Raw genomic sequence first — 14,226 nt, forward strand, 5'->3', positions numbered from 1 at the left:
AGTGTATAGTGGCTTGGTGGCCTGCTGCTGGAAATTGTGTTGATAAGATTTAAAAGACTGACACAAAACAGTTAAGTTTTGGGCTGAAAAACCAAAACAATGAGCTGCTAAAACACTCCATAGAATTGAAGATTTTTGGTAATACACGCATTTGCTTTCTTGCTAAGAGTTAGATGAGAAGATTGATATATTTTTCATGTTGGTACATTAATTATTAAGCTAGAGCTAGCAAGCCAATTAGCTTAGCTTAGCACAGCAAGACTGGAAATAGGGGAAACAGCAAACCTGGCTCTCTTTAACGGTCAAAGAGAAACCACCCATCATTAACTCTAAATCTAGTTAAAGCACAGAACTCCACATAGAACCACAAACATGACATTTCTGTTTGACAGACCCAGTCTAGCCGTTTAACCTGCTTTCAGTCTTTGTGCTAAGCTAAGCTAACCATCTCCTGGGTTTAGCTTCATATTTTGTGTGCAGTGGTATTGATCTTTTCAGCTAACTCTCAAGAGTAGGCAAGAAAGCAAATAAGTGAAATTTCCAAACTGTGCAACTACTCCTTTTATATAAAAATAATGATTAGTGCAACTTTAATCAACACTGTGAATACTGCTGTAAAATGAGCTGTAAAAAACTTAAAAATTTTTTGACTTTCACAAAGGGGTGGATAAAAAAAAAAGATACATATAGAATATTTGGGATATTTTCATTTTTTTCAAGCAAAAATGCCAAAACACTCACTAGTTCTAGCTTCTTCAATGTGAGGATTTTCTACTTTTCTGTTGTTTTGTGATAGCCAACTACTATCTAACAAGACATTTGGGAAACTGTGACAGAATTTTTTTTATAAGAATATAATATATATTATAATTTCACTCATGTTTGTTGGAGATATGAATCTTAGTTGGTAAACAGAGTTATTAGCATTAATAACTGGAGGACATCCATTATACAAAGATCACTGCTTATTAAATAACGGCTTATTGAGGGTGTAGGAGCTATGATACGATGGCAAGAAAACATCTGCACACTCCAATCTGCAATATTCATTTATTGAGGTGAAGTTTTAGCAGATCTGATAGTGTGAGTGATTTTCATGTCATAACCAGGAGAGGAGAAACTATTTTCAGTAAGTCTGGCACCTTAAATTCACATCTTCACCGTTTTAAATTTACATTTCATTTGCACATAGCAGAGTAGAAATATATATTCATACCGGAGTGCAGTACTCGACCATGGGGTACTGCATCTTATGTCCCTTGGCGACGCGACCGGAGAAGAAGCAGCTTTGGCAAATGTCATAGTTGAAATGTTTCAGGCTCCGATATCTGTGGAGAGAGAGAGAGAGAGAGCGAAGGAGGGAGGTCAAGAAAGCAAAGGAGGAAGAGTGATGAGAAAAGAGTGTAAATAGATGTCAGGGTAGAGCAGAAGAAAGAGCAAAAAGGGAAAAGGGAGGAAGGAAGAGAGACAGAAATGGAAAAGAAAGGGAGCGAATCAATAAAGGAGCAAAATTTACGGCTCTGTTTTCTCCAAAGTAGGAGTAGTTAAAATTCTTTCAGCCCAGGACCTAAATGAGAAATTTATTCTCTGGCCCTGGGACTCTTCATTAAAATTTATCACTGCTCTTGTCATGGAGGGGCCCACCAACAATGGAGCAGACACACCTCCCTTTACAGGTCCCAACCTTTAGTTTAAAAAACAGCCCTCCTGGGCTTCAATGCTATTTTAAAGGTTGGGGTTCCAAATGCGACTACAGCTCTATCATTATAATCATATCATCAATCATTCATATGTACAAGTCGGCTGCTTTACTGTGCTGCAGCTGCTCAATTAGATTAAGCCGACAAATAGTTCCACATGCTTTTTCACAGCCAGAACTCAACCGTGGTGACAGAGAGCAAACTAATGGAACAAATGTGTTTTTATTGGAATAACAACACCCAACAAAAGGTTTATAAGTCTTGTGAGCAATGAACAAGTGCACAATGAACCTTGTACATTCTTGTCTTCTTAACCCTCTTAACTGCACAAACTTTAGGAGGAGCACATTCATGAAATGTTATAATTAGTATAATCAACAACCTAAACCGCTATGTTTGGCTTCATTTGTGGGCAAATTTCCTTCACAAAAATGTTCCCAAAGAGTAAAAAGAGGAATTCCATACTACAGAGCTTCACAACTTACTGTTGGAGATGAGAAGTGTCAGTAGTGGTAACAGGGGGCCCGAAACAATTACAAAATCATCACAGTGGCAGAAATTAAGAGGGATTGGTTTGATGTGAAGTTAGATGCTATAAAGCACCTTAACAACCTCATGGTGCTTTCACACTGTGTGATAGTGATAATCTTACAAGTTCATTGTGTCACACAGTGTGAGATGGGTCTAAACAAGGCCGTGCTAACTGCTCTGTGAGGACAGCACAGCGGTGCTTTTTAACATCGGCATGCTTACATGATGTTGGTGTTTAGTTGGCATTATGTTTACCATGTTCACCATCTTAGCATGCTAACATTAACACTAGGATTGCTTGTGTGAGAAAGTGACCTTGAGGCACAGAAAATGTTTTTGTTGTGGAGTAGTTGAGTAGCTGTGGAATTATGCTACCTCACAAGTGTGTTTTGCGTCATTTCATGTAATATTCTGATGATGAGCATGTAGTCTTAAATGTCTGAATTTAGCCTGGCTTTGGTGGCAAAAGCCCTAAATCGACCATCGATGGATGTTTCTCACAGTGAGATCTAAGACCCCAGTTTGTGATTGATGATCAAAGGTTTCATCACGTTTCTCTCATCATTGTCAACTATCTGAAATATCTGTTCAAGCCCAGGACAAAAGGTCACCCACGGATTTGTGACATGAATGAGTGCATCAAGTTCTCTTAAAATCTCTTGTACGTGCCACATAAGAGGAGCGGTTCTGGCATGACGCCTGAGATGAGCAGAAAACAAAAGAAAGCAAGAAATATGAAACTAATTCCATGCTTCTTTGAACAGATGCTGAAGCTTCATGTAGGAACCACTTCACTGGCTGTCATGATAAAGAGAATAGCTTTGTGCAGCTAGTGAACCATCTCACTTTTATTCCCGTGTGCGCGTGTGTGCAACACATGAAGAGAAATATGAGAATCCTGCTTCTCTTTTCCTCCTCTTTAAATAAGGAAAAACACTACAGGGACAAGAATGCTCACTATTTTAAAAATGAAAAACTCTTCTGTATTATCTCACTAATCAAAAAGCAATGTCTTTGCTCTCAATCATTAGAAAATAGACTATGGTGGGGTATAAAGATACCAAAGAAGAAATCATTTTTATTAAAAAGGAAGGCTGCTGATACATGGTCTAGACTTTAGAATTATACAAAAGATGTCAGTGTGCAGTTAAATCAGGTTCATTCCTACTGACTCTAGAAACTTAAAGGTTCAGTGCTGCACCACACAAGAGTATAATTCTCATTCAGTTTCAATTTAGGCTAAATTGAAAATGAAATTAATTCTGTGTTTTATAGCCCTTTATGTAATGAGATGAATAATATAATGCTCTACAGCAAAATGGTCCCAATTTCTGCTCATTTCTTCTTTTTTGATATTCAGATGAGCAGCTCAGGAGGTAGATTGCGTGTGGAACTCTTCAACCTTAACGCTCAGCAAAAAAAACAACAACGGTGAAATATTTATAGTATTATAAACAAAAAGCACCCTGGAGACATGATCCAAGTGTAAGGCTGAGGAAAAGAGAGCGCAGAAAAGCTGAATGCAAATGGCGTAAAACCAAACTTCAAATACACTATGATATTTACAAAGGCACGCTCCACTCCTACAACGATACAGTTTGCAAAGGAAGACAATCCTTTTTCTCCAGAATCATAAACAAAAAGAAAAATGATGCTTGCATTTTATTGCTACAGTAAAGAGACTGACAAATCCTGCCCTGCAAATAGCTCCTGAATTTCTCACAGCTGAAAAGTGTGATGAATTTGTGTCCTTTTTTGAAAATAAAATTGACGGTATCAGATGTGAGATTACTGACTTGTTGTCTTGAAAGTTTGCCCACTAACTTTTTAAAAAATGTTAGTAACTCCATCCTCCAAACTGATGTTCTGAACATATTGAATGCATCACCCATCTCAAATTTACCCTTTTTAGCCAAAATTATAGAGAAGGCAGTTTTTAAATCAGTGCTTGTTAATTTTAAATGACTATTTTGATCAATTTCAATCAGGCTTTCATGCCAATCACAGCACTGAGGCGGCTCTTATAAAGGTTTTAAATGATTTGTTTTAATAGTGATTCAGGCAAGACATCAATTTTAGTGTTTTAAGACCTTAGTGCAGCCTTTGATGCCGTCAATCACAGTATACTTTTACATAGACTGAAAAACTGGGTTGGTTTTCTGGAACAATTTTAAAATGGCTGAAATCATAGCTGGAGGGCAGGGATTATTTTGTTGCCATTGGGAACCATAATTCAAAACGCATGCCCTCACCCTGTGGTGTACCTCAAGGGTCAATTCTCAGCCCGCTTCTGTTTAACCTATACATGCTCCCACCTGGCCACATCCTTCAGAACAATACCCTTGTCTATCATAGTTATGCTGATGACACTCAAATTTAGGACAAGGCACTAAAAACAAAAGAGCAGGTTAAGAACTTTGGTGTTTTAATTGACTCTGAGTTTTAACATTCATGTCAAAGCAACAACTAAATTAGAATTTTATCACCTTAAAAATGTAGCCAAAGTCAGGGACCTTTTGACAAAACATGATTTGGAAAAATTGATTCATGCCTTTATCTACAGCAAAATTGATTACTTCCTAAAAGGACCATCAAGAACCTGCAACTTATTCAAAATTCCGCAAGAGTTCATGTAGACAAAATTCCGCAAGAGGTGATGTAGACTGTCCAAAAGGACAGTCTACATCACCTCAGTTCCTCAATCTCTACACTGGCTGCCAGTAAACCACAGAATTTATTTTAAAGTCTTATTACTAATTTATAAATCTCTTCATGGAGTTGGCCCTGAATACATGACTGATATGCTTGAGAAATATAACCCTGCGAGACCTCTTAGATCACTGGGGAGTGAACTGCTAGTGGTGCCCAGGGCAAAATCTAAACAAGGAAAAGGAGATTTTAGTCATGATGGAGCACATCGCTGGAACCGACTGCCTGATGGTGTCAGGAACGCCCCGACCCTCATAGCTTTTAAATCCATACTGAGAACCTTTTCGTTCTCAAGCGCTTTTAACTAAATGTTTTTAAAACTTAGTCTTCATATTATTGTATTATTTTTAATCTTTTTATCTATTTATTTTTATTCTTTCACTCATATTTTATTTCTTAATTATTTCTTATTTCTATATAGATTTTATTTCTTTTATCTTGCTTTTTCCCAATTGTGTTGTTTTAACTTTGTATTGTGTTCTCTGTACAGCATCTTGAATTTTACTGCCTTGCCTTGTACATTTGTAAAATGAAAAAAGAATGGATGTGCTGCAACTGTATGACTCTCCTGACCTGAAGCCTATGATGGGACACTCCTTGCAGATGTTACACTTGGCCTGGTGCTTGGCGGTCTCGGCGGCGGCTACGCGGTGCAGGACGGGTAGCCACACCATGGACTGAGGCTCCAGACGCATCCAGTCCAGGAACATGGCAGCCTCCAGCTCTGGTTTGTTGTTGGCCTGGGAAAACAGTTATAGAAAGCATGGTTTGAAAACACAAAAAGTCAAAGTTGCTTTCAATATGATAAAAAAAACTCATCATCAGAAAAGATGTTGGAAATATTTTTCAATCTTATCTGTTAGTGATGAGTCAGAATCCTCTCTTTGTTTGAGGAAGTGTGTGTTTTTTTGTGTGTTTCTGTGAGAATGAAAACTTAAAAAATGTTTCACAGTGAGAGAGAGAACTCTGGTTAATATTTGATGTGTTATGATGTTTTTTGGTTGTGGAAGTGGTAAAAAATGACCTTGAATGTTACATTATCGATTTAGTCAGCAAACACTTTACTTTGACTTTGACTTTTACCACTGCACCTGCCATCCTTACTTAAAGGATAAATCTGGTGATATTCTATATTTGCTCTTTTAGCAGCAAATCCCATTTGCAGAGCCAAACCAACTATGAATTGATTTACTAACAAGTATTGTGTGTCTCAGTGTATCAAAACCTGATATATATTTTATTCCTCTGTGCTGTAGAGCTCCACTGTTACCCAAACACTATTAAAACACGTGAATGACATGGTGACATGTTCCTTCATCACCATGAACACACACTTACCCAAACAGTTGATTTTGACTCAGTCTCACACACACCTGTTGTCAGATACACTCATTAAAGCACTAAATGTGGATTAATCCGCAGCTGAAAATAGTCCCCAACAAATGCACTATTTTCTCCTGTTTGAGTAAGGTTTGTTAAAAACTACAGTGACCTGGTGTTTTAGGAGATTACTGAGCTTTTTAAAAAAATAAACTATATATTTGTGAGCTGTTTTTAAATATTAACATAGGACCCAATGGGCTTGGAGCTGATAGCCACAGATGGGGTAGAGAAGTCAGAAAGTATTGAGAGATAAAGTAACACACTGTTGTTTTTTGTCTTTTTGTAGAATTTAAAACATGACCAAAATGTAGAATATCACTAACTTTATCTTTTAAGTGTTTATTTGTACTTGAGATTTATATTCAGTCCTGTCTATATATAAATAAAAGAGTTGAACAGACAGGAAACAAAAATAATCAGAGACTTGATGCATCGTTTTCCCACCGGCAGGGACTCTGGGAACTCTGGGGTCTCGGAGTTTTCATGGAATTGACCCCCCCATCTCTCTCTCTTTTTTTTCTTACTGTCTCGCCCACATGTACCCTGACTCCCCAGAGGAAGTGGCTGGAATGAAGCTAAGCTGTCTCCAGTTTTAGGGCTAGATGAGATTAGATAGTCCACCTGGTGTGTGTGCCTGAGGGTGTGCATTTTTGAGTGTGTGAGCATGTGTGTGTTTCTGTGATGTGTGTTGAGGTACACGGATCATAAGAACCTAAAAAGGACTTTGTTTAAACTACATCATCACTGAGAATAAAAGCTAACTTCTCAACTTTTTATTCCATCTATTGCCACTGAAAAGGTTTGTGATGCTTCAAGGTACAAACAATCAACCAGGCTATTACAGCCTCGAAACTTAATACTGACAGCTCTGATACGACATCAGGGCTTGTATTAGTGGCTATGTCAATCAGTGTGTGTGTGAAATATGTCATAACAAACAAACCAAGTAGGCATGAGATGACAAATACTGTCTGGGACTATGACTATCTCCAGAAATCGCAATTTGGTGCTCAATTGACTCGTCGCTGAGCACCTCTGTTGCTAGCTGTCAAGCTTTCCATCCTCACACAGCACATAAACAGTTTACAATGATAACAGCACCAGATTTACTGCTTGAAATTTGTAGTCATTTTTGAAACAATGGGTCCTTTGTCTAGAGGTCAACAAAAGCAGCTTCTCATTTCTAGTCAGTGACCATCAATTTTCTCTGAATACAGCTCCATGCACATTGCCTTGGCATGTGGAGAAATCCAAAGTTTGACAGACCTGCTGTGGTAGGCCTCAGGTGAGTAGTTTAGTGAAGGGTTAATTTCCACAATATTTCCTTTGTCCGACAGGACAATTACTTTACACTAATTTCAGAAAAAGAGCTCAATTCTATGTCCAAAGTAGGGACTTGACACATGAAAAATGCTGGATCATCTCTCTGAGATCAGGGATAATCCAGTCAGATTGTAATTACTGGGATCCTTTGAGAAAAAAAAAGTGTGATGCGTTTGCTGTATTTGCTACCTGTTTGTGCTCTAAATGTTGCTGCTGATTCTGATTTTGAAAAGCTGGTGACTTTCTTTTCCTTGCTGTTCTGCGCTGTCACGCTCTTTTCATCTGAATAGCCATGTGCAGGTAGGTTCATATATTGTGTTCATTCTGCCCTATTTGCTTGTGAGATTTTTTCTGGGCCCATCCACAGAAATTTCCATGTTTCCATGCCAGCAACATCTCTGCAGCTGTCAGAGATCATTTGTTTGATCCCCTGCAGTCTGTCACTCACTTCTCCTGCCTGACACTTATATTCACACACACACTCTCTCTCTGACCCTGTTTAGTGGAGTCTGTGTTCCCTCTCCTGTTTTTATTTTCCTTGGTTTTATCAATGTTTTGCTTTTTATTTTCTGGAAAGCTTACTGACAGTCCAGTTTATTTCTATAAATAACCTGATTTACGTGAACAAACACATGGACTTGGCATGGCAGTAGGAATATGTGGCCTTCATCTGGATGGCCTTAGGCACTGGTACAAATAGACATGCAGGAAGTCTATTCATTATCACTCCCTATTACTGTGTAAAGTCAAATCAAACTCAGGCCCAAACACTTGGGAACGAGTGTTCGGTTGCATGAGACAGTGTCACGTACAAACTGGAAGCAGCTGCGGACGGAGGGCTCGATGTTGGAGCCGCCGAAGGAGGCGACCTCGCCGAGCTGCCGGGGGATCTGGATGGAATCGTGGAGGAGGAGGCCCAGACGACGCTGGTCGCAGAAACCTGTGGCACTGGCAACCTGCCTGAACAAGACTGGAGGAGAGGAGAGGGAGAGAGGGATCAGACGAGATAAAGACGGGACAGAGGAAGAATGAGAGAACTCAAATGCCTCATTTACATGTTTTGGGTTTGCAGGCTTGTTGATTTTCATTTTATTTCAATAGATCCAAAACACATTATTTCTGAGAAATGCAGATACAACAAATAGGAGCTCCAACAAAAATCCCTCAAGTTTGTATAACTTACATCTGTATTTATCCTCCAGGTGAGCCTTGCAGAGGGAAATGATTCCAGTTTTGAATGAAAGAGTCCGGATCTTTCCAGTTCGGCCACTAACAACCAACAAAACACATGAAAACATGTTAAATCTGGTTAAAACAATGAAACTCCTGTGTGTGTGTGTCTACAGCGTGTTCCACCTACGTGTCATAGACGTTGAGCAGCCAGTTGAGGCACATGTCGACGCACAGCGGGACATTGACCAGGTGGGAGTGGGTCTGCTCCAGCCGCTGGTACAGACTGGTCAGACAGGTGACCAGCTGGGAGATATCCAGCAGTTGCTCGTTCTGCTTCAGGCCGTGCTGGTCGAACACCTCGCATGCCATCGGCATGCTCAGTAGATCCACTGAAGACACAATGAAAGAGGGACAACAAGAGGATTTTTAGACACATGCATATCTGAGGCGGCAGGCTGTGCTGAGACTGTCCTTCAACCACACCAACTGGGATCAAACCCTCCATGTTCAAAGTGTCCTTGAGCTCCATGCAGCTACAAGGACAGTAGTGAGAAGGTGACTTCACTCCAGGGATCAATAAAGTATCACATTATTCATCTTAATCATTCATTAAGTCCACTGAAGGACAGAGAGAAAGGAGAGAGGTGTGTTAATACTGAGAAGAGGTCTTTCAATGATCTGGGCATGGCCGATGATCTACAAACATACATGTCAGTACTTTGATTAATGGCGTGAAGGCTGCAAACTGGACATTCATTTTTCCACAGAATATGTTTGGTTTTTGAATATTCTTTTATGGAGAAGAGCTCTCATTACTCAGTCTGGAATCTACCGTTGGAACCTCTCAAATGCGTTCTTGCAAGTTTGTGACTCACTTTTTCAAAATTAAAAAGTCAACTTTTGCTTTTGGCAAAGCGGCTGTTTCCCTTTTGTGCATCCAAGAACATAGACTGTGGTGGGCAGCAGAAGAAAGACTCCACATTTTCCATTCCACATTATTATATATAGTGATGACTAATATACAAGTACAGTAAAGCACGCAGAACAATTATTGATGATTAGGTCTGCTGCTATACAATAGATTTGAAATTTGAACTACAGTTGAAATGTGGGATTAAATTAAATATTTAATCTGTACAGATTTGTTCAAATCAAAGTTCTCAGTGTGGTAGAGGAGCAGTATCGTTAGCCTGCTACTCAAGTGAGACAACAGATGTGCTGTGAATGAATGGAACAACATCAGCTCTACAACTTACTGAAGGATAAAGCTATGTGGGTTACATTCAAATTAATTCAAACTAATTACATATTTATGAGGTCATTTTTATGCCTTTATTATCATCATGGTTATCATCTTAACCCCTAAGCTACAGGGACGCCCCTAGAATAATGATGCTACTGATGAAGTAAATATCACTTTGTTAAATCTCAAGGTTCTGGTTCTACTTAAAGCTGCATTGATTGATCTTTTTGGCCACTTGGGCCTGTACACAACATGACATATCATCACCTTATCAAGTTAATATGGTGAACATGTTAGCATTTACACATCCAGCAGACACTGAGCAACATTCATATTCATATTGAGTCATGTTTCTGTTCACTTGAATTAAATTGAGGTCCATTATCATGTTCAGTCCCCTGAGAAGAATACTTGGCTCTCTAGCTGCTAAATGCTCCACTATGTTCATCAGCTAGTTTCTAACATTGTGGGTCTGCTGTGTGGTGCTGGACATGTAGTGCACAGTGTTTTTTATTAGAGCTGCCTGTTGTGATTGAACATGAGACAGATGAGGTCTTGGGATCGATTCACAATTTTAATTGATTTTTGTTTGCCTGCAAAATGCCGGATTGAAATGTCATTTTTTGGACAACCGTGCAAGATTAATGAAAGACCTGCATCACCTGCAAGGGTATCATCATTATACAGTACATAAAATACAGTTCTACCACACAGCTACTGCTTCAGCTAGAGCACATAACATCCAGTTTAATAATGAGTTCAGTACAGACAGGACAGAAAAGTCTGCTCACTAATGGATCTGCTGGTGTTTGTCTCTTCATAAGTCATCAGCCTGATATCTGCAGGCTGCTGGCTGGCCAGCGTTAGCTACCTGGCAGGTATGGACACACTGAACTAAGTAGAGATTGGAAAGTGTTCAGTTGACTCTCAGTGCTGTCCCCCTGTTAAATTGAATCATTTAATTGACTCCCATTAAATTCACTACAAAATAGCCACCTGGAGTCACTGCAGTCCTGTAAATTGCAGAGAGAGAGCATGTAGTGTAACCAATCATGTCCCAGCTTACGGGACTGTCTTGACTCAAAGTGGCTAACGTAACAGCCACCGTCTATGTTACTTTTTGACTAAAAGTAAACGTTTTGTGCATGTTGTAATAACTCGATTTTCACAATTTAGACATTTTACACATCATGCAAAAACAAAAATTCTAATGAGATGAATGTGGTTGATGTATCACTCAGCCCTGCATCACAATCCATCTGTTGTTAATATACAAATATTGATTAGTGCAGCTTTAAGGAGTTGAGACATTATGTACTTTATCTTTGAAATCTGTCAGTAATATCATCATTTTTCCTCTTTTTATCTTTTTCCCTTTTTTACATTGCATTTTAATGTCTTCTTCAGACTGTAGAAGACAGAGATAAGAAGAAACCAGCGGCAATAATAGAAAGAAAGAAAGAAATGCCCACTTAGTCTACTGCAGGGAATAAAGCGAGCAAAGGGTTAAAGAAACAACAAAAAAAGAAAGATCCTCAATAACTGTGCTGCCTTCGCCAGGGTTAATCACCAAACCTGTTTGTTTGTATATTTAGAAAGCCTCTGTAACATAAATAGCACCTCAGTGCTATACGGCTGCAGCCAGCTATACGCCTTACAACATATCACACACATAACAGCTTGTAGGCGGCTCACACTTTACAGATCCACCGGTGAGAGACGAGAGGGATGAGTAAACACACATATGGACACACACACACACACACACGAATGCACAGACTGTGAGAGCAGAGAGGCAAAGACGGTAGAAGTAAGGAGAAGAAGAGGAGGAGGGGGAGAGCGGAGGAAAAAAAAAAAAAAAGAATACACAAAGGAGGAAGTGAAGGGGAGACGATGGAGAGGACAAACAACACCGCAAATGAGGTGAGTTAAAAAAAAAAGAGAGAGATGGCGAGTGATACAAGAAAACAAAGAACAAAGGAGGAGTGTAGGAGGGCTGGAAAACAATGAGATGAGCTCTCATGATGAGAGGATTGTACTTGAACCAAGAGACAAAAACCCAATGTGACACATAGAGGAGATATAAACTATATATACACAGAGAGAACTTACAGCACAGAGCCTTCTGCAGGCGTCTGAGTTTCATGGCTGTTCGGTAGGCTGAGAATCGAACATTGTTCAGGTCCGCTGGAAGACATGAAGAAGAAGGACATACCGCAGTTACATGTCTCTGTTTATATCACCGATTTTACTTCCACTAACTGAACCAAAACTAACAGCCTCATCATTTCTTCATTTCATCTTCATCCAACACTGTGATGTATTATGAAGTGATGCAGCAGCTCGTTTCACAGTCAAGTAATCCATGTCTTCATTGGAACTTAGTGTATGTGTGTGTGTGAGAGTGTGCGTCTTACCCAGAGACTGGTAGAGCTCGGCCATCTTGGGATGGTCCCAGCATGTTGTCTGGGTCTGGTGGCTGGAAGGGGACAAAAAGAGACATGGCGGTCAACTTGGATTCAGATCGCTTGTAACGTCAAGAGTTTAAACTTGTTCTACTGCTGTTTTTGCAGCAAGTCAGTCTGGATACAAATAATCAACTTAACACCAAAAGCAGACTGTGTTGGGTTATACTGAGAGATGATATTTAGTCCACCCTAATTCATACAAATGGGATGGACAAAATACTAAGAACACTTCTTTAAAACAGATGAAATAAAACCTGAACATTATAACATTCATGAAGAGAGGACTGATGTATTAGACTTAAAGTTTTAAATGCTGCATAGTGTAATAGTGTAACTACAGTAAAAACTAAAAGGAGTTGAAGTATTGTGTCAACACAAGTTTTGAAATAAAGTAATGGATACTACATTAAAGTGCCAAGTCTCAGCTTTAACATCAATATAGAAGGAACCATGTGGGAGAAAATCTTTCATTTCCTTCAAGCTCTGGCAGAGTTAACACTGTATGTTACAGTAATATTGGCTAAAATGTAAGGTGATCACAAGCAGCAGGTGTCAAAAACCCAATGTGACGCATGAGATGGGGAGGAGAGATGTAAGAAAATATGTACAAATATATTCTAAAAAGTCATGTGTTTTGAAAAACGTCACAAATAACATTTTGTCTCTTCCGTTCTACGGAGGCGATGACAAGATCTGTGGAGGCATAAACATAACCATTTCAAAACGTTTCAACCCCATTCACAACCTAAAACTGTGAACAGATACCTGAGCTTTGGGTATCAGCTGATACCAAGTACTGATCGATACCAGTGTTTAATCAATGAGCTGTATGCCTCAATGTGTGGAAGAGACTGTCATCATTCTCTTATGTGTAAGGCAACATCAGACTTGACTTAAATGTTGCTTTCCTAACTTCATAAAACAAAATATAACAAATAAATACAGTATCTGATACCAGATAAGCCTATTGTCACTGATGCCTGATCCAGCTATATGAGTCAGTATTGGACCCATATCAAATATCTGTATCAACAAATCTGACAGAATTAACTCATTTGCCAAAACCAATTCAAAAGGTTGTTGTTCATTTTGTTTATGTATAGAAGATGTGAACACTGATTTGTACAATAGATATATTAAACCCTCTGTAACATGAAACAGTAGGGTCAATGTTAAGACATATGCCTGTCAACAGCAGCAGGTTAGAGTAAGAACTGCTTACTAAGAAAACAAGATGAAAAGTGCTTTTGGATTCTACTGAGATGAATCTCAGTTGCTGATGAATTCGATCAGTTTCCCTGAAATCCAACACTGATATTAATCCTGTTGTTTGTGTTTTTCTCTCCTCCATCTTGTAATCTTAGAAAATAACAACCCACTGTGGCACTCGTGCTGCACAAAAAAAAAAATCACACAGACTCCATCCTCCCTGCATCACAGCGGTGCACGAGTGTGATAGAGGAAAGAAAGGAAAGAAGAAAAAAAAGAAGCAGAAGGAGAAAGAGAGATAGACGGCTGCTGTGTCATTCTGCCCTCACACATTCTCTCCTCGTGACTGCTGCTCGCCACTCACAGGAGACTCCGTTGTGTATTTGTGTGTGTTGCACCCAAACAGGTCGGGTACACGGGTGAAAAAGGGAGCCTGCTTGTGTGATTTACGCCCTCAGAACCGCGATAAGGAAACAGTTTGTGTGTT

The 14,226-nt window shown here is 39.3% G+C and overlaps 1 protein-coding gene across 10 annotated transcripts in view; it reads right to left on the minus strand.

Annotated features, from left to right (window-relative positions):
* The window catches only part of dmd (dystrophin), a 322,537-nt gene that overhangs the window by 20,185 nt on the left and 288,126 nt on the right, over positions 1–14,226 (minus strand). For all 10 annotated transcript variants that reach the window (XM_067583225.1, XM_067583222.1, XM_067583219.1 and 7 more), the window contains 7 exons: positions 12,480–12,541; positions 12,175–12,249; positions 9,007–9,208; positions 8,830–8,915; positions 8,459–8,616; positions 5,514–5,680; positions 1,217–1,328 (listed from right to left, as the gene is read on the minus strand). In XM_067583225.1, coding sequence (XP_067439326.1) covers positions 1,217–1,328; positions 5,514–5,680; positions 8,459–8,616; positions 8,830–8,915; positions 9,007–9,208; positions 12,175–12,249; positions 12,480–12,541 — 862 coding nt within the window. The remainder of the gene's footprint in view (positions 1–1,216; positions 1,329–5,513; positions 5,681–8,458; positions 8,617–8,829; positions 8,916–9,006; positions 9,209–12,174; positions 12,250–12,479; positions 12,542–14,226) is intronic.

The sequence above is a fragment of the Thunnus thynnus genome, chromosome 24 (genome assembly GCF_963924715.1).
Source record: "Thunnus thynnus chromosome 24, fThuThy2.1, whole genome shotgun sequence".
Classification (NCBI taxonomy): Eukaryota; Metazoa; Chordata; class Actinopteri; order Scombriformes; family Scombridae; genus Thunnus; species Thunnus thynnus.